Raw genomic sequence first — 21,896 nt, 5'->3', positions numbered from 1 at the left:
GTCACCTCACGGAAAAGAGACGCACCTCCTACGCGACGTCCCCTTATAAGCGTTTTTTTTTTAAAATCTAAATTCGACGTTGATAATAGTTTAATTTATCGTTGAGTGCATATTGGCAACGATTGGTTAGATGTCTTTGTTCCGTTTTAGAGAAATAGTATCAGCTAAGGATGGGGGTGTCTGTATTTTGTGATTCGAAAACCTGGCAACCCCATTGTGTCGGAATTTCTAAAATTTTTCCTCCGTTGCAGATATTTCCTTCTCGGTTAAGTAAGAGAACTGGGAGAAAATAAAACTTACCGTTGATGGCGCTGATACAGAGAAATCAATATTCAGAGAACCAAGCCGATATACACCACTGAATAAGTGAAGAGAAATCTATCTTTATTTGAACAAAGTTATATTGTCATACGTATATAAAATGTAAATTTGGAGAGAGACGAAACGACAGCATATGTACTAGTTTTCAAGGTGGGAGATGTTTCGAATTTCCGAAGATTGTTTCCAGTAGGAATAAATAAATAAATATAAAAACAAGCGCATTCGACTCCAAGAAATACGTTTACACAACTCCGAGAAGAGCCGGTATATATTACTGTACACACATAAATATATATATATATATCGCAAGAGAATGTAATTGGATTCGCGCACAGGAGTCTACGGCGATCATTTAAATATGTAAATTTTATAGACAGAGAAGATCCTACAAACGCGTCTCTAATTTAAATTATTTGGATAAAAATATCGATTTTTCATGTAAAACTGTAACTATTTATCTTACAATTTTAAGGGTATGGTGGGAGGATTTTCGAAATTGCACTGCGTTCATAAATTCGTCTTGCATACGTAGCGTTTGTACTTTTCTATCCACGCTAATTCTCTGTTTCCCGGAAGTGGAATAAAACAGTGATTCCGATTTGATTGCTTCCCATTTTGTTTCGTCCAAAGGACGCAATATATGTCTGTCCAAATAAATTTTCCTTGAAATTCTAATAGTATCTCTAAATGCATCTGAAATTCTAATTAATGTAAATTGCGTATATAGTTTTGATTTCAAAAACAGAATATTCTTCATTTTAAGGGAAGGGAATTAGATCATCAACTAGTAATTATTAAGTGTACATGCTACATAAGCGCATTTATTTAGACTATGGCCTCTATAAAATATTTGCATATTTAGGAGAAATCCATCGCCATGAGTTGAGATATACAAATTTGAAAAACGCTTGATGTTCGTAAAATTTTTATGATTAGATTTAATTTTAGGATAGTTAACATGGCTGTGTTCATTTCAAAGCGGCAGAAAATTTCGGTTGAGCTGTAAGTTGAAACTGAACGTTTATCAGGATCAGTTCTTGAACGTTTTCGCATCTAAACGAGAACTATTTAAGGGAAGAGCTTCACCCGATGAGGATATTCATAAAAAAAAATTCATCGACTCTGTGAGAACAATTCATCAAAATGTAAATCTACAGCAGGAAATCTATCGAATGGATTATTGTGTATTAAAGACCTAATGCGCTACGATAGAGTTCTTACTTTTCATAATTAATTTTTATTTCAATTTAATAAATTCAATGTAGCACATGTGGTGGTGAAATTTTGACGGTGAATTTTCAATCGATAAAGTTTGCGATGACAGTACATCATCACATTCACTATATCTAAATGATGTCGATGAATATCGATGGATTTTGCAATGACAGCAGTTCATCATTAGATTCACTATATTTATCATTTTACGACATTTCATTTATATCGATGAATTTAACAATGATGAGAATTCATTACATTTACGATATTTTATTGATGTCGATAAACGGTGATGAATCTTGCAATATCATCGCTTTAACTACAATTATCATTTGTTTGTTTTTTCACTAACTTTTATTAATGGAACTGGAATAAAAATATGCGTAATTAAAAATTCTATAGTAGTCAAAGTATGTTAGGAATATAATATCCGTCTAATACTATCGCGATGAATTATCTCATCGGTGAATTGTGAGTCGATGAATTTTCTTTAAGTGTGAATTTTTCTGCATCAAATACTGCGTCTATGGTTTAATTATGGTTCAAGGAATTTTCCGTAAACATTTATGTATTTAAAAAAGTCTGTGAATTTGTCTCTAAAGAAACGCTTCTAGTTGATAGTCTTTGTACTAAATTTGATATCATAAAGGGAAAATTAGGGATTTCGTGGGAAACAATTAGAAATGAGTATTTAGTTGTAAATACGATGTTATTTTTTAAAAAATGGTTTCGCATAATTCGCGTGATGATTATCCAATAATCTTTTTCTTTGATTGAAGTTCGAACACACACACAATATAATTATTAACGTATAATACAATAATATTCAACGATAAATAGACTGAACGTTTTCTACCGAATCACGTCAAATTATAAAAAAAATTATGTTTTTTTATAAGGCAAATATCAGATTTAAATGCATATAATTTCTTTTTTTACGTAGGATAGTTTCGGTGTATTTGCGCCGTGTCACAATTTTGCACCTTTTTTTTCAATATGATCGAGTTCCTAGGATCATTTGCATCCTTAAAGCATGCGCATTCGTTTATATGCGACAGATTTTTTTTCCTGCGCATAAAACGTACCGCGGATATTTTGCGAAGCTTCGTCTATTTACTTCCATCATCTTCGATGGAAAGTCATTTCTGTCGTATTTTTCAGAGAATCACGCCATCAGATGCGGAGCGGATCCGAGTGACAGCATGGTAGACAGTATAGTGAATATCGTGAACGATATCAAACATATCCTGTCGACGACCATAGCCGCGAATTTCCAGTCCGAGATAATGTCGCCGTCTTCGTCGTCACTACGGATTTTTCCGGTAATTATTTTGATTTCTCTTAGGATGGCTGATAGCTCCGCCTCTGCCCTGGTGCACGTATGAATCATGGATCCAGGACTGGGCGTCGCTCCCCCGACCAGAACGTTTGCGTAGCCGGCAGAAGGTCGAAAATCTTCATCGTTTGTGCTAGAGGAGTCTACTATATTCGAGAGGAGGCTCCTGGAAGCACGTTCTTTCATCTCGATTTCCTTGACTTTCGTGGTACGGAAGAGGTCTTTCCTCGTGATACTATGTCCTGGACGCTTCATTCGGAGTAGCCACGGCAGCCATAACAGGAAGAGCCGACGAACCTTATAGACGCAAAAATAAACAACAAGTTAGTCACCACCCGTTGGTTATGTCCATTACAAACTAATCTATCTACGGATGCATAAGAAACTTCCACATTTTTTTAATTAAGAGCAATATATATATATATATATAAGAAGTATAGGTGGATCTCAGCCACCTCGTTGGCCATTTTGCCTGTTGTGGGGTTGTAATTGTATTTGTATATTCGTATAAATATGACCTGTTTATGACATCCTTCGAAATATCTACGCTTTCATACATACAAAGCAATAAATGCAGATTACGACCTCTTATTATTATTTATATGTTTTCTGCTAGTGCCCCTGTCGCTGCTTGAAGAAGGGAAAAAAGCGATGCCTCTCAAACAGACTTTTCATCCGGGAAAATAGAGAAAAGTCACATGGAATGACATCAGGGAAATAAGCTGATTGATGAAGTACAGAAATCTGATGTTTTGACAGTCGACGATCCTCAAATTCTGAAAAAATGCAACAAGCAGCGATGACGCACTGGGGAATGTGTCGGGAAAGAAATTAAATCTGAAAGCAAACATACGGGGTGTAAAGATGGGCCTTTATGCACCCTTCATCTACTAGATAGCGTCAATGGGATATCAACGATTCCTCCACGCAATAACCGATTATGGGAGGGACAATTCAATTCAAGGTTATGCATAGTTTGCATATTGAAAACTGATGAAGGATCAATATTAATAAAGCTTCTCAAATAAATCGCACATCAAAAATGAAATGAAAATTATATTTAACTAGCTATATTACCCGGCGTTGCCCGGGTTTTCTTCAATGAGGCTTTTTGGATCACATGATATCTCCCTCTTTCTTTGAGGGACATACAAACTGTGTCCAAGTTAACCAATATGGCGACTTCCTACGCGACTCATGAAAGAAACAAATTTAGATTTAAAGAAACGTAGAAATGAATATATATTTTTTCCTTTTTTTAAGGGGCACTAGGTATTTTGATCCCCCCCTGAACTTCAAGTTATTATTCATCTGCCTATTTCTGCTTCAAAAAACGTTTAATTAAAGCTGTAGAATTTCTTCGATGTACTTTACGGGTCCATAATTAATTTTAAAACAACAGAGGATATAAATAAGAAGTTGAAATCAATGTTATCGCATGAATATCCAACTCAAAAAAGTAGGTCCGGCTAATTACTTCATATTTCATCTCTTGGGCTTCGTATATCTCTAAGCGAACACAATGTTGCAAAAATCGAGAATTCAATACAATTTTAAAAATTATTGATGTGGGGGGGAAAACCCTACTAAATTTCCGCATCTCTGCAGTAAAATCGGCAATTTTAACACTGATTTCTATGGGTATCTCCCTGTGCTTGACCCTCAAAGTGATGCCGATTATGATTCTGGCGCCTATTCAAAAAGCCTCATTACTGGACGGATTGAAAAAGTGACAAACCATTATAAAAAGGCATAAACAAACCATTGTAAAGGCATATGCATGTCTGAAACGCAATGTTAGGGAACCACGGTAACCAAAGTAAACGTTCCGAAAGTGATTTTTGAGGCCCGGGACCATTGTTGCCAGACAGTTTCTTGCCAATTTGGGGCATTTTGGCCCAGCTTTGACGAACTTTTAAAATAGCCTATCCTTCAAGTCGGAGCCCGTTCGGTAAGCATGCAAAAGTTGGCGATGATCGATCTAAAATTGTAGATTTGTATAGAGAACACACACAGAAAATCAATTTTATACAAATAGATTACAATGGTCACGATACCTAAAATTTTATTTTTCATTAGGGAAGTCCGCACCCTCTATTGGCTCAACAGAAAATAAAATAATTAAATGTACGTATTGTGAAACAACTTGAGTACTTTGAAGCTAATAACGGTTCTCGAACGCATTTATCATAACTTATTAACATATTTTCCATTGATTCTAAAGGTATTCTTCAATAAAAATATCATGTCTATAGCGGTTTATGTGTATTAACTGCTGATGTATTCGATTCAGCTGGGAAAAGTCGTTGAAATTATTATATAAAGCGGGGAAATTTAACATTGTATGGAAGAAATTTTGATGTGCCGGAGGATTTTATCTATAAAAGCAGGATATCCCTTTCTCCGTTATCCGATTAAGCAGGGACAACTGTATGTACTTTTTTTAGTAATGAAAATTTAATTTTATTTAATCTATATACACTGCTCAAAACAATTAGGGGAGCAAGCAAAAAAGTGAAGAAAACCGTGCGAGACAGCCACGTATTGGCATACAATGGATAGTACACGCGTATTAATGCGCAATACAGGAAAAAAAGACTTAAAAAATTTGGAATTAAGATTTAATTCTTTGAAAATATGGAAAAAACATGAAAAGATGATTAAGGGCAACAATTTGGTTACATGTAAACGATAAAAAAAAGTACTGTTTAGACATGATGCATGAGTTTTAATAGGGCGTGTGGTCTCCTCGAACAGCTAAGACTGCTGCACACCTGTTTGCCATGGATGCGATGAGGTTATCGATCAGACTTTGTTGAATACTGTTCCACTCCTCAAGAAGTGCAATCTGCAAGTCTCGGACAGTAACAGGCGGCCATGGTCGCCGACGCAACAATGCGTCGTCCGAGCATGTCCCCAACATGCTCGATTGGATTCAGGTCAGGAGAGCACGCTTGCCATTCCATACGCTGTATTGTTTCAGCTTCAGGCATGTTCTCCACCAGACGAGCTCTATGCGGTCGGGCATTATCATCCTGGAAAACAAAGGAATCTCCAATGGCTCCAGCGTAAGGGATGACATGAGGTCGCAGTATCTCGTCTGCATACCTTCGGGCCGTGAAAGTGCCATTCCGAATGATATGCAGGTCCGTACGTCCGCCTATGCTGATTCCACCACATACCATCCAACCAGCTCGTCTGTATTGTGACCTTTCACGAACGAATGCGGGGTTATTTCGAGTACCCCTGTCTCTCCATACCAGAACACGTCGGGGTACTCCAGACTCCAGACTGAATCGGGACTCGTCTGTAAACAGCACTTGGCTCCAATCATGTTGCTCCCAATCTTGATGTTCAGCAACCCATCTTCTTCGGGCAGCACGGTGGCGTGGGATCAACGGAATGCAGACCATTGGCCTACGTGCATAGAGCCCTCCCTCATGAAGCCGATTACGTACTGTTTGGCTGGACACCCTTCGTCCTGTTGCCAAAAGCAACCATCTTTGCAGCTGCGTAGCATTCTATGTTCTGTTTCGACGGACTGTTAACCGTATATATCGGTCATCAGTTGCTGTAGTGGCGCGTGGCCGACCTTGTCCGGGTCGACGTCTAACATTTCCTGTTTCTTGGAATCGATTCCACAGCCTTGCAACAACACTTCTGGCGACTCCAACAGCGTCCGCGACACTACGTTGTGTTTGCCCGGATTCCAGTCTGCCTATAACACGCCATGCCATGGATTCCGGTAAATCACGTTGTTGAGACATCCTCAAGTCACCTTGTCTCAAAAAAAAAATACTGCGCAATCGAATTTCACAGTTACGGCAGTAAAACAGACGTTTCTGCAACAACCCAATTTCTGCCCTTATCTCCTTTTTCTGGATTTTGACGTCATGAACTTTGATTTGCATGAAATTTTCTTCTTCCGTTTCCTGCTAGGCTTTAAATCATGGATGATTCATTTTATGTTACTTATCGGTATCTTTGCGTAATTTTGTCAAAACCATGTGCTCCCCTAATTGTTTTGAGCAGTGTATATAAAATTTCTGTATGTGTGTGTTCTCTATACAAATCTACAATTTTGTAGATCTACGATAGGTTACTTCAAAATTTCGTCCGAGCAGGACAAATGCCCCAGATGGGCAAAAACCTGTCGGGCAGCAATGGTTTCTGGGCCTCAACAATTGCTATCGGAATGTTTACTTTGGTTACCGTGGTTCCCTAGCATTACGTTTCAGACTTGTATAAGAATTTACAATAGTTTGTCACCTCTTTGACGCTGCTTGTATGTATAATAGTTTATGCCTTTTTATAATGGTTTGCCACATTTTCAATACTCCCAGTAATGAGGCTTTTTGAATAGACGTGATAATCATCATCAGCATCACATTGAGGGTCAAGAAAAGGATGATCCCACAGAAATCAGTGTTGAAATTTCCGATTTTACTGCAGAAATACGGAAATTTAGTGGGGTTTTCCACCACATCAATAGTCTTAAAAATTCTATTGAATTCTCGATTTTTGAAATACTGAGTTCGCTTAGAGATATATACGAAGCCCAGATATAATTGAATATGAAGTAATTAGCCGGACCCCTACTTTTGAGTTGGATATGCCTATAATTGGATTTCAACTTTTTATTTATATCTTCTCAAGCATGAAAATTAATATCTCCGTATTGTCTTTTAATGTCAACTGCATAAATCCATACACTTTTGTTGTTTTAAAATTAATTATGTGCCCATAAAGTACATCGAAGAAATTCCCCAGCTTTAATTAAGCATTTTTGGAAGCTGAAATAGGAAGAAATAGATAACTTGAAGTTCGGGGGGGGGGGATCGAAATACCTAGCGCCCCTTAAACAAGGAAAGAAATATATATTCATTTCTACGTTCCTTCAAATCTAGATTTTTTTTCTTTCATGAGTCGCGTAGGAAGCAGCCATATTGGTTAATTAAACACGGTCTATATGTTACTCTAAGAAAGAGGGAGATATCACGTGATCCAAAAAGTCTCATTAAAGAACACCGGGTATTATAGCTGGTAATATAATAATAATTAAATTTAATGTTCTATACGGTTCCCCTGTCCTCTAACTTTGAATTGAAAATTTCTTGCCCCTCTCTCTGAGCCCAACAAGAACAATTCCATGTTCCTAACTGCAATATTTGCCGAGATTTATTTGAATTCAAAAATTGCTCCAAGTGAAAAAAAAAAAAAAACCAGCATATGAAACCGACGTTCTTTATAACGACGTACTTCGTTACACGGAAAAAGAATGTTATATTCGGAGGTCGTTATGTATCAAACAGTCGAGAAAAAAATAAAAGCTTCTGAGTGATTTCATGTTTGGACGGAATAAAAAATTTTATCACTCATTTTGTTATAATGTAAGCGGTTGCTGTAAAAATGCACCAGGTAATAAAAAATAATGAAATTGTAATAATAAATCACAAGCACGCGGCGGCACCTTTGTAACAAATTCTCCAGTATCAAGGTAAAAATTGAACACAATTTTGGCAAACGAATAAAAGATATTTTGTATAATTCTTTGCAAAAAAAAACAAGCGGTTCCGAGATTACTCTGCATGTTGTATTGGATTGAACGGTCTTTACAGGTTGATATATTGGATTGAAGAATAACAGGTGATGAATAGGAAAAACTTTGTAACTTATCTTACAGCCGTCGTTATAATGAAACGATCGCAATAACGCATGGTCATTATAACGAGCGTTGACTGTATTAAAGGACAAGTTTGTTCCGTTCTGTTCGCATGCTTTTCTTACCATCCTTTTCATCGATTTTGAACTTAAACATCTCAGCTAATATTCCACTCAGAAACATGATTTTTGTTTGGTTGACCCTTGTAACGGCAATCCCAAGATATCTCGTCAAACTTGATCGCTTGATCGAGTAAAACGTATTTCAGTCTTTCCGAAATATCCCTTGTTATTAACACGTTTTTCTATGGACATTGACAGTTAGAATGCGGTTCAGGAAAAATTTAAAAATCGCTTAAAGGGTTAAGCTCAGAAGAGACAGCGCAAAAAACATTCTAATTAGAATTTGGAAGACAAGGGGACTGTATAAAAAATAAAAATCCTTTTCTTTGTACACCCACGGCTCCTGGTAAAATAAATGGCTTATCTAAGATGGGAATCTGTTTTTGAGAAAAATAATTCAAAAAAATATATTCAAATACGAATATATTTTTTTTATAATAATTTTTTTTTTCTTTTCGCCTTGGATTATTTTCAAAGAAATCAAATTGCTGTATATAATTCTCCATGAAGAGTTTGCAATCCTGATCCTTGGTCGGTATTTACTACCCTATACTATAACCAACAGTTAAGGGTGTTCCAAACTTTACACCTGGGTAAATCGTCCCTATTTATCATCTATTACGTCATTTTTTGCCTGTAAATAGTGTAAATAGTTATTGTTCTATGCAAAAATTAAAATTAGCAAATTTTTCTGTAAATCTCGCCACATTGGTGACAGACTTGGTGAGTCGAATGACAATTAGCAATGCCTTGGCGCAAAGCAAAATTTGTAGAAAGAAAAAGAAAGAATCGGGTCTCGCGATGAAGAAACTTGTCAACTTCTCTTTCCCTCTATATGAGCGCGAACCAAGCAGAGAGAAGACAACTAAAGAAAGAGAAACAGTTTCTTCAGTGTAAGCTTAAGAAGCCGTCTTTCTCTATCTCTCTTAAAAGACAAGTATTACACTATTAAAAAAGTTTAATAAAAATTATTTTATATAAACTTGAAAAAAATGTAACCAATAAGCACATCTGTTTGCTGAACATTCGAGCGAACTTGAACTTCCTACAGGTTACATTTTTCAAGTTTTATAAATGAACTTTGATCAAACTTTTATAGTGTAATGCCGGCCTAACGCATATTCAGATTGCTGCTAGAAAATTGTAAATAGTATCTCTGCAAAATAAATCTGTATTAATCTGCATTTTGATTAGAGTTTTATCATCTCGAGTACTTGCGAGAAATTTACTTGGAACAGTATGAAACGCTGAGAAAATTCTCGTTGCATAGTTATCGCAACATTACTTCAATAGAAAACAGCGCAAAAAAACTGGCCTTATCATAACTCCATTACTTTCTCAATTAAAAAGAATTCCGACAATCATTGTACAGTGTAATCTTTGTCTTATAAGTTTCTCTCAGTTATAAGACTATTTTCTATACTAATAATAATAATAATATACGCGTAATAATGCTTATAAACCTCTCTCACCTATGCGTCTTTTTTCTTTGTCCCCTTGCACCGACGCATTAGTGAAAGATCACTGTAGTATGCTTTCGATACTGTTGGCTAGCCCCAATCCATGCCTATTTATAAACGCATTTACCACACCACAAAGTTCGATATCACAATCACAAAGTTTTGTGTGTTAGCCCAATTAATTAAAATATTTCGATGCTTGCTATTAGTTTCCGCAATGGCGAAGAATCCGTTTCTATCCCCGTGGCTTCGAGCCCAAATTGAGAAGCAGGAAATGTTTCGAAACGTTTCGCTGCTCAGTGGAGTGATTGAGGCAGAGAAGAAAAGACTAATTTTTTTCTGTTGAAAAATGAAGTACCGACCGTCCCTTAAAGACATGTTTTGTCTCGTTACAAAAGAAGACCCTTGATTGTTAGCACCACGGTACTCATTGATGCATACACTTGTGTTTAAATGCGCGTACCCAAGTTCCGATTTACGATGCATTGATCGACACCGTAATCAAATTTCTTATTCAAGGATAAGAATTTGGAATTTCAACATGTTTCAGAGATTTCATATGGGGTATCTATCCATAATTTTTCATGAGTAAATTATGGGTGGTATGAATTAAGTCAACTAAGCTAGGGAGAGAGGGAGACGGGGTTCGGTGCACGTGTATAGGTGATCAGCGCGCGCATACTTCAATCTTTACCTGCTTGCAGAACCTGGCAGTCACCGGCAGACCGCCGATTAATGATGAAGTATAAGTGAGCACCATTGTATTTTCGTTTTTGTCGATATGGCAGAAAAACGTGCACAACGCTACTGCATTAACTTTTGTGGAAAGCTCGGTGATTCCCGAGTGAAAACAATCCGCAATATTCAACATACCTTCGGAGATGAAGAACTAAACACCACACCGATAAAAGAGTGGTGAACCCGCTTCAAAGGTGGCCACATATCAATGGAGAGTGAAGCACGTTATTGTAGGCCCTGAATCTCCAGAAACGAGATCGTTACCGACCAAGTGCGAACCCAGTTGATGCAGTATCATCGAATCACAATCAGAGAACGTGCAGATGAGGCGAACATCAGCATGAGATCCGTTCTTCTGCAGACAGGAAAAAATTCAAACTTGGGCACGAGAATCGTCTGCATACGTGCACCAAACCACGCCTCCCTAGATTCATTGGTTCACGCACGAAAAATTGTAGTCGGACACTTTTGAACAAGCCTCGTATGACTTGGAGAAGAAATGTTTTAAACGTAATTCGTCGGTTAAAATGGAACTAAATAGAAAGAAAATCTACACAAACACTTCAGACACACGCTTATCGACTGAGAATCCGAATTTAGGAACAAAACTCTGGGCTTGCTCCATATGCATACGATTATCGACTGAGAATCGTCATATAAAACGAATCTAGAATCTAAACAAATTTCAGACACACGCTAATCGACTGAGGATCCGATCCGACTTGCGACGCATATTCAAGCAAACTTCAAGCACACGATTAATGACTAAAAATCCGGATTTAAGAAAGGGAATGTAGACGAATTTCCGACACACACTTGTCGATTGAGATTTGGAATTTAAGAAAGCTGTAAAAAAAACGTTTGCATACTGAGTAATCTTGAGCTTCTTCTCGCCAGACAAACAGAACTTTCGCATACGATTTTCGAAAATTCTGCACTGACGAGGTTGCAAATAAAAAAATTAAGGTGATGAGAATATTATCATTGCTTCTAATAGATTTCGAATAAAATAATCTTGTATTAAAACTGGTTCCGGCAAAGAGAAGGTCGGTCTTATACAAACAATCGAACTACCAATGATAGGGGCGAAATAGCTTTCGTTTTATGTTGTTTCTTTGATACGCGATCAGGAAAGTCCGAAACTTTCGAGATTATCGACTTGTATGATCTCGGCAATGCAAACAAACGTCAATCGAACAGCTTCCGTCTTTGCACTGCGTGTGTGTGTTCTCTTCTTATTTCAGTCCACACAAGAGTCTCTGTATTTCCTTCTCTTGTCTCCAAAGTTCCCTTCCGAGGAAACTAATGAATCCAAACAGTTCCAGGATAAGGAATTAAATAAATAATGAATTTATAAGAGGAACACGAATCAATCAACTCGTTCCTTTGTTAAAGCCCTATTTAAAAAACCAAAAAAACTGTCGTGTTTTGGAAAAGAATCTACCCCTAATTAATTCTCAGTAGAAGAATAACGCGTCGGACACAATCGGATTATAACGAGCCAAAAAGCGTCGCGGTCGCAGACACATTCAGTAAATGACTCACGAGATGAAATAATGAAAGCACAATAGAGATAATTATTATAAAATCTATCTTTATTTAATGCCTCAACGATCTCTTTTTTTTCTTTTTTTTTTTTTTGAACTAACGTACAAACAAATCAATTTTCACACGCTGTACACTCAATTGAAACACAACAATAACAGTTACACGCACATGCGGTGTTTGTCTTTTATTTTGGAACCTTTTCATACATTTTCTCTCTTTATAGAATTTCCGAATTCAACAACAAGGAGTTAATTAATTGAAAAGAGCTTTCATTGTATCATCACTATTATATTCGTACTTGTTCTATTCTTTTGTGGGTAGATGAGAAGAATGGAATATGTTAAGGAATAGTTTCATATTCACTCACAATTAACATTCAACATTAGATTGTGCCTTATTCATTGTTTTGATTAAAATTTTTGCTCGTTCCTATTCGTTTTTAGGATAGAAACTAAGTTTGTAAGTAATTTGTTTTGGACAGAATTCTCTATGGATTATATAACTTTAGAGACGGACAAAAAGGTTTCTCTGGTCGTCGAAGGTCGCAAAACTGAATAAAGAGATCTTTTAAGAAAATCAGAATATACTTGCGTTAGAAAAAATGGCCACAGGCATGTTGTTAGGCCTCCAGACCTACATGTCTATCTCCGCTTATGCGCAAGAGTTTACTGGAAAATCCTGGAATAGGTGATTGCCTAAGATCCCAGCCTTTAGTCTCAACCCGAGGGTGTGGGGCTAAAATAAGTGAACAAAAGGCACTGGTTTATCCACTCAAATAACACATTGTATGTGATACATGAAGTCATTATGACTAATCCCACATTCTTTCTGTCGGTTGTTTTTGTTGCTCGACACTCATCTACAGTCATGTCTCTTTTCACACCATTTTTTGTATTTATCTAAACCAACGTTTCCCAATGTAGTCATTATCACTCTCCTGAGGGACGGTGGAAGGGGGACACGGATGGCGGTAGAAACTTTGGGTTTAGAATAGGATTCTATGGGTTGACTATTTCTCTCTGAGTTGGGGGGGGGGGTGATAAGAAAAAATATATTGAAGAAGAGGGGACGATATATGGAACAAAACGTTTTTGAAACTATGGTTCAAACAAATGACATTGGCAGTGGGGCTATAGGATGGGTTATTTAGGAACCCATTTTTGAGCTGGAACATCTTCAAAAATGTAAAAATGTTCCCAATGACAACGAGTATTTTCGTACAAAAAAAAACACTACGGGAAAGCATGTTGGACTTGAACACAATTTGTCACAATGGCATTATATAGCTTGCTGAATGTGTCATTGAAGACTCTCTAACCATTCTAGTCGAAACCGGAGTCTTTATACAATGATGGGTTTTAGAATTTGGATGCATATAAGGTTAGGATATCTTTAGAATTCGGATGGCTACCTGGAGGCCTATAAGGTTACCTCTATCGAACACAAGTGCATTCTGACTGTCTGATAAAATATTCCATTCAATTCTGCCTTACACTAGACAACTTTGTAGTTTCAGTAAATTCACTTTATTGCACCGACTTCGTGTTATTTTCACCTGATTTTGTGAACCTAATAACTATCGGTGGAAAAAATTCGGATTTATTTGGATAAAATACATGTTGGCACTAGTATTTGCAATGGATGGTTGCTGCCGCTGGCGTAACATTCAATTGCGAAAAAAAAATCTCGATCGACGTGACGGAAATGATTCTATGGACGACGGAAATACAGTAAAAATTCCAGGGGGGAATCGACCCCTCTTCAAAAGCCATTATCCATTTTCTGAGACTTTCCGAGTCTCTCTCAAAAGAGTTTTTTTTCCTAGTCATTATAATTATGTTTCAAACATCTGATGAGAAACATGCCCTGTATAATAAATATACGGGCTGCTTATGGAAGAGAGATGTTACCACCCATATAGCTACACAAAAAGTCGTCACAATGAGTGGTTAGAGAAGAATTTCTCGATGAGATAAGTCATTTGGATTCGAACCTTACTTAATTAGCCCAGATGTGAAAAATTATCGAATGGAAAAAGAATTGTCATTTTTTTTTCTCATTAAAATTTCAAATCTAGTCCCCGTTTAATTTCATTGCATTCACCCATTAGAATGAAAATCACAAAAACACGAGTTGTTATATTGCGTAGTGAATACAAGTTTGTACTGTGAAGAATAAAATAACAATTGAGAAAGTTAGAGGACTAACTACTTAGTTTTTTCTCAGCGTAATGAATGTGTTTGTGTGCGTGCTGTCGTGCTCTTTCATTCAACTATATTGCGCCATACAGTATCGTTCGTTCTGTGCCTTGATCGCGTCCTTTCTTCATTTAGGTACTGCCTATCGAAACATAAAAACAGAAAGGAACGAACAGTACATTCGTGATTTCGTCTTTTGAAAAATGCAGTCTTGTGAACAGCAAAAATTCTTCTTCGAATTTTTTAAGTCCGTGTGTGCACCGTAAATTCAAAGTTCAAGATGATTACTATTTAGCAATACTACGAAATCAGAAAGAATACAATATAGAACTTTATTTTACGGAATCGCAGGCGAAGAAATGTTTCTCGAATGTGAAGGAGCTCTCTTTTACCTGTTATTACTTAACTTTGATGCAGTTCAAATTGTGTAAATCATCGAAACACGACTCTGACAGCGTTTCTCAACCGACATTCCTTCAAGACACCACTAGGGGTTGAACAAGGGATGTTATTTCACTACAGTGTCGTCCTTGTCAGAATTATATAGGTAAAAATTAAGGGTTTCTTAAAACTTTACTTCTGTGAGAACTCGTCCCAATTCAGAAGTTTCCTGGAACATCTCGAGGATTCCTCAGGACATAAGGTCGTATTGTGAAAATTCCGCATCATTTGTGTTGGCTTTTAGATTGTAGGAATATCTTCCTTGCTTTGTGACCGAAACCAGTGCCAATATACGTGATGATGTAGCGATACTGTCAAAGAGAAGCAGATTATTTCGATCGCTTCTACGAAAGGAAGCATGGTCGAAGTACACCGAAGACATTGTAAAATACCATCAAGAGAAGTTCATTTCCACCGGTGATGCCGACAAAAACCTTTGGCGCATCAACTTAAATTCAAAACATTTAACTCCACCCGAAAAACAATCCTCCTTCCAACGATAGCCATGAAATTCAGACCGACTGTGGTTGCAGGCCTTCCGAAATCAAGTTTTTGACTGCGGCTCACATACATCCGTTTGATTTAGGTAAAATTTGGTTTTCAGATCTCAAGAAATGATACCAATTTTTTCCAATCACGTAATTTTTTTTCGCAATCGGTGACATAAAATCCATATTAAGATATGGATATATGTTTTGCGTTCCAGTATTTTTGGCACTTTGTTGATACCTCACAGGTCGTACTTTCTAGTATCTGCCCCCTCCTCCTCCGCAATCACGATTGCATGGCAACTCCTGATATTAGATTTTCTATTTTATAAGATAAGCCATCGTACTCGTACGATATCCAAAGATCACAAAAGCTAAAAACTTCCCTAGTTATAAGTTTAAGGGGCAGGTATAACAACGAAGAACCATTTTTCCGGATGTGGATCTTACCTCGTCATAGGACCGCAAAAGGTTGAAACAATTTTTCTCATCAAAAATCAGGTTGAATCAATATTGCTGAAATGAATCGATAGATAATTTTCCTTTTGTTCCAAATGAGAGTTTGATTTTTTTTTTTAATATTTGGAATACTCGTGTATATGCATCGAAACTAATAAATTAATGTTCAACTAAATATTACTGTCCAGCTGTAATCTGCCACCATGTTCACATTCCTATCACTGATATTATTCTTCTCACATATCACCACTTATTGGAATTTTTCACCTTGTTCCTTGAAAAATAAGTGAATACGCAATTTCAGACAATGAACTTTGAAGCTCATGTTGCCACTCCCAGATTCCGAAACTTTTGTAGCATGAGTTCACAACGGCTCTATAGTTAGGGCGCTTGTTAATGCCAAGAAATTACTGAATGACATCTTCGAAACCAACTCATGCTCATCTATTTCTGTTGTGTTCATGTTTGCCTCAAAATCTGAAGCTTTAATTAACCGAATTATATTTGGGCCTACGAAAAAAACCACATACTTGACTTTTCATTATTTTTTTTTTTACCAATCGAATTTTTTTTTCCATAAATGGGAAGAAACATTCGTCAAATATCTGAAAACTCCTACGTAATGCCTTGGCAAACATTAATTCTAATTAAAATAACTGGATGTGGTCAATTTATTTCTATTCAATCGTTAATCAGATTCTGATGAAAAACTTTCTTTGATCCTCGATTCGAGTTTCCTCTTTCAGGAAATTACTTTTTATTTTTTATCAAATGCTAATCATGAGCTCTGAAATCCAACTCACGAAGAAATTTGTAGAGATACTTTTCTCATGGTTAAAATTTACAAAAATTGGCAAATTCACAAGTTTCTTCCCCGATAGGATTAAAGACAGGATATTTATTAAAGACAAAATGAGATAAAATTCTTTCAGTTTCTCAAAAAAAAGCAAAAGGTGTGGAGGCAAAACTTTTACTGTTATGCAAAAGGACTCCTTTTAAACCTCATTCAGTTTGAAATCTATTGACAATCATGATAAGCCGGGCCGTAATTCAGCTCGAATTTCTGTAGTTCACTATTTGTTCATCTCTGTAAGTTTTTAGTTTCACTGATTGCTAAACTGAACTTTTGGTACATCTGCTGATGATGTACATTTCTCTCTTCATTCAATGTTGAAATTTCTTTCCCGAAATAATTCCCCATAATAATAGGAATCATGATATCACATTTCAGTTATTCACCAATTATGAAAAATCTATACGTGACAGAGGAAAACGGGAGTCATATGTTTTTGCTTTTAACGTAGAACTTCCTGGTATTCGGCAAACTAAAAATAAATCCTCGAAAACTTAATAATAGATACTTAATAAACTTAATAAACGAATAATAGTCAAAACTGATTTCAAACTAATATATCAACCCAAAACATCCGTTTCTGTATTTGTCAATTCTCATCAAACGCTATCATTGGTTTCAAACTTTTTTATAACTTTCAACATTTTTTTATGGCCATTGAAAGGACATTTGATTGATATAACCAATTATATTCGTGATCATGGCTCATTATCTCCTTGAAATTAAAAAAAAAAGTCATTCGAGATATGGCAGTGGTTATTCATCATTCACTTAAAAATAAATGGCTTCATCGATCACAATCGATTTTTTTTTCAAGGTTTCGTTTCTTTTTTTAATGCTAATTCTGCTACGTGTTCAACCTATATGCTAAAAAGAGCTGCGTTTTATGCTTTTATCATCTTTTTTTCGGTTATAATACCGTTGAAAGCGTACTATATTCACTTATAGGTTTTTTTTTGTTATCTGCAGCCAATTACGGGTAAAGGGTTCAATGGGTGGCAAAAAGAAAAGAAGCAAATAATCGAAGCCGACACGAATCGCTCTTACTACCTAGTACAGTATATTATTAATATTTAGAGTACACTTCATCTAAACTTCATAAAGCAGCAGCAGATGAGGAAACATCTCTATAATTATTATTATTTTTAATTATTATATATAATTTTAGTACTAGACAGCATTTCGATATCCGACTCCTTCCACTTTTTGCGTGCAAAAAAAACCAAAAAAATCTCCCAAAAAAAATTCCTCTTTTCATTATATATACTATATATAGAGGCGCTTCCTCCGATTTGTTAATATATATATAAACGCTATTCTGTGTTTCCCAGCATTTTACATAAATATCTTCTTTTTTTACGCAATAAAATTCAATGTAGAGAATGTAAATGCATCGATAAGTTTTACTCAATCCACTATATTATCCAAAAAACAAACTTTGCTCGGTTTCAATTCGAAGAAATTTGTAACACGTTTTTAAGACAAATGTTTTGTTGTTCTCCTTTCACTGGTTCAAGCGTTTCGGCCCTGCAATGCAGACCCGTCTCTAGAACATCGTAGTCTGAAGACCACAAAAGAATAATACTGTGGGTGGAAGGAGGGTTGTATTGCTTATTGGCCAAACCTCAAATGTGCGAGTACCGAACACCGAAAACATGTCGAAAAAGGACAGACCAATAGTTCTGCCATTGCACAACATTGTTGGTCGCACACGATATTGATTTTAAGAAAGCTTTCATTTTCAAAAATGCAACATTATCTGAATATTTCCTCGAAATAAAAACTTTTCTCAAAAACAAACGAACTCTAATCTAACATCTGAATTTTCTCGACATGAGAATTAGAAAAGATTCCCTCGCCTCGTTAACGATTGAAGGAATACGCTACCTATATCGTCAGCTTGAGCAAACTTTATAGATCACAGCAGAGACAGGGTTGTCAACACTACTCTAGATGGAATGTAGGCGTTCACCGTTTCCAGGTGACCAACATACAGACTTCCAACAAAAAACAAATCAGATTAAAAACGGAAAAGTAAATCGATTTATTTTCTTTGTGGGAGAGGTTAAATGTTTCAATTTTTTTTTCTTCAAATTATCGATCTGCCTATTTTTGTTTCAAAAGATGCTTCAGTCGAAGCTGCGGAATTCTTTCAATGAATATATGAATTGATGAAGCTGAATATTAAAAGGCAATACGGAGCCATTAATTTCCATTTTTATGCTTGAAAATATATAAATAAAAAGATAAAATCAATGATTTTCATGAATGTCCACCTAATAAGTAGGTCGGACTGATTTTTTAAATTTTCTGGGCTTCTTATTCTTAAGAGAGCTCAGTATTCGGAGAATCAAGAATTCAGTTCAACACCTAAAATTATAGATGTGGCGGAAACCTCCGCTAAATTTCAGCATTTCTACATTAAAATCAGTAATTTTAACATAGATTTCTATGGAGAAAATCCTGTGCTTGGCCCTCAGTGATGATGATGATTATGACGTCTACGCGAAAGCCTCATTTGGATTCGGAAATCAATCAGGCCCAGCTAATATAAAGGTGAACTCTTCAGACGTCCAACAGTAAAGAACCCTCTTTCCACCAATGGTTTTATTTATTTGTGATTTCAGACCACGATTTTCTGAAGACGCCTCTGCATTGTAAGGCTGAAACGCGTAAACCAGTGGAAGGAGAAGGAAAAATGTCTTTACACGGTGTTAAAAATTTCTTTGAGCATCAATCCAGTATAAATGAAGAGTGATGACATTCGATTTTAAATCACTCGCTAATACGGGGAGAGGCTAAAAAATTAGGTAAAATAATAGAAGGTGTGAGAATCATGAAAACAATGGTGTTAAAGTAACGATGTTACAATTTGTTTTTTTTCCCGGAACAATAAAAGGAACGTTGAAATTTCTCTTCCTCTAAAGTGTCATCTTCATCACATCTTCAGTCAAAAATAAAAAATAAGTGAGGATGTAAAAAGTGTGTGAGCACTGCTCGATGTTCACCTAAAGCTCGTACATGTATTTTTTTTTTTTTTTCTATATCGTAAACTCCGTAATAATCATAGTAAGAGAGAGAGAGTGTGTGTGTGTGAGAGAGAGAGACCACTAGATCGATACGTATCGAGTGTTCGATCAATCGGCTCTTTCAATTTGTTTTTGTTTTTAAGCGACCAGGTGCGGGGCTTGGAAGATGGTGATGAACATCGAAAATATCGTGAACATCGTAAAGCCGAACAAGCAGATCCTGTCGATGACCATTCCGGCAAACTTCCAGTCCGAGATGACCTGTTGATTCTCATCGTCCTCGCGGATCCTCTTCGTTATGAACCTCAATTCTCTGAGGATACTCTGCAGTTCCCTCTGGGTGGTAAGGCACGGGTGCTGGAACTGAGGGGTGTCGTCGCCCCCAACGGCAGTTGCCGCAGCACCTCCCCCGACCGCTCCCCCGAGAACATGGACATAACTGCTGCCTCCTCCCCCACCGCCTCCTCCTCCTCCTCCCATGAGTGTGGACGTTGTACTGTTTTGAGGGCGAAAGTCGTCATCCATGTCTAGGACGTTGGCCAGCAGACTCCTCGAGGATCGTTCCTTCAATTCCAGCTCCTTCATCTTAGCGCTCTTGAAGAGGTCTTTGCGAGTGATCTTCTTTCCCGGTCGACTCATGCGGAGAATCCACGGCAGCCATGTCAGGAAGATTGTCTTTACCTGCGACAAAAGAGAAAACAGAATTGATTAAGGTTTCAAAAAAAACATTGTTTTTTCCTAACCTGAAGAAGAAATTTAAAAAAAAAAATTTTTTTTTTCTTCTTTTTTGTCATTAGAAACTCTAGGATAGAGATAATAAGAGAAAAATAGTAAAATATGAAAAAAATATATTTCATGCTGTCGAGAGGAGATAGGAAGGAGGATGAAGTATCATTTAGCAGAACCAAAGAAACGAAAAATGTGCAATAAGTATATCTTCCTCGTAGAAGAGATTCGTGAAATACCGTATAATGTCGAGAAACTGACGAACAATTAAGTATCTAACGTATCATAACTACTCATGAGATTTTAATTTCCACCATGTGTGAAATCATATCCGAGTTCTAAGGATGTGATTTCCTCCAAAATTTACAACGGTATGAATGTATTTTCTTCCAGTTTGATGCTGGAAACTATAAGAAAATTGTGCACAACACCCATAGGAGCGGGGGTTATTCACCCCCAAAATGCGAAAACGTTCTATTTATGGTATAAAACTAAATATTTTTCCACAAGAAATTACGGGTAATTCTAATTGAGGCTGGATATTAGGATTGGCGCACACCGGTTAGACAAAGGTGACTTTGGGCAAAAAGCTTAGTCATTGTTGTTCACGTTGATTTGTATGATGCAACGTTTCAATTTGTATATGACTTACCAGTGTGCGTTGCGCCAAACAAATCAACGTGAGCAACAATGATTGAGCTTATCTAAAGGCTTTTGTCCTGTTTTGACTAGCCGGGGTGAGTGCAGCCTTACCGGAATCGAAAAAGTTTGCAAGTGCGGTGTATGTCATCCTTCGAGAAGCATCATTGATCCAAAACTCGTCAAACCAATACCTTTCCTCGGGAACATGTCGGATTTGGTAATACTTGCTGTCATTTTTGTCACAAGTCCACAAAATCCGTGTGTTTGGCACAAAAGCCACTCAATTCCATAATTAAATAGTCAGTTATATTCACTTTTATTCGTTGACCAGAGCAATATGACTGGATGCACACTGGTTAGACAAGACAAGACAGTTTCAAATAAGCTTAGTCATTTTTGCACACGTTGATTTGTGACGCAACGTTTCAATTTGTCTGACTAACCATTGTGCGTTGCTCGATACAAATGAACGTGAGCAACACGACTAAGCTCGCCTAAAGCTGTCTTGTTTTTGCCTTATCTAACCGGGGATTGCCCAGTCTAATCTCTTATCCGGAAATTTCTACTTTATTCAGAGCAGCAATTTATTTTTCAAATATTTTTTCGAGAAAAAAAAAAGCGCCAATAAGTTTGACATGTGTGTGCAAGTCATTTTGTA

At 36.7% G+C, this 21,896-nt stretch overlaps 1 protein-coding gene across 4 annotated transcripts in view; it reads right to left on the bottom strand.

Annotated features, from left to right (window-relative positions):
• Positions 1-363: 363 nt before the first annotated feature.
• LOC149067053 (neuronal acetylcholine receptor subunit alpha-7-like) overlaps positions 364-21,896 on the bottom strand; it is a 145,742-nt gene continuing 124,209 nt past the window's right edge. For 3 of the 4 annotated variants that reach the window (XM_089252963.1, XM_089252962.1, XM_089252964.1), the window contains exon 9: positions 12,438-20,551. In XM_089252963.1, coding sequence (XP_089109089.1) covers positions 20,009-20,551 — 543 coding nt within the window. In that variant the 3' untranslated portion in view covers positions 12,438-20,008. Of the gene's footprint in view, positions 3,170-12,437; positions 20,552-21,896 lie in introns of those variants that run through there. The other variant, XM_089252965.1, reaches the window with a different exon arrangement.

Source organism: Pholcus phalangioides, unplaced genomic scaffold (assembly GCF_987345545.1).
Source record: "Pholcus phalangioides strain wild (caught in Gottingen) unplaced genomic scaffold, Ppha-v1.0 ptg000031l_1, whole genome shotgun sequence".
NCBI lineage: Eukaryota > Metazoa > Arthropoda > Arachnida > Araneae > Pholcidae > Pholcus > Pholcus phalangioides.
The sequence above is the reverse complement of the archived record's forward strand: the minus strand, read 5'-3'. Positions and strand labels throughout refer to the sequence as shown.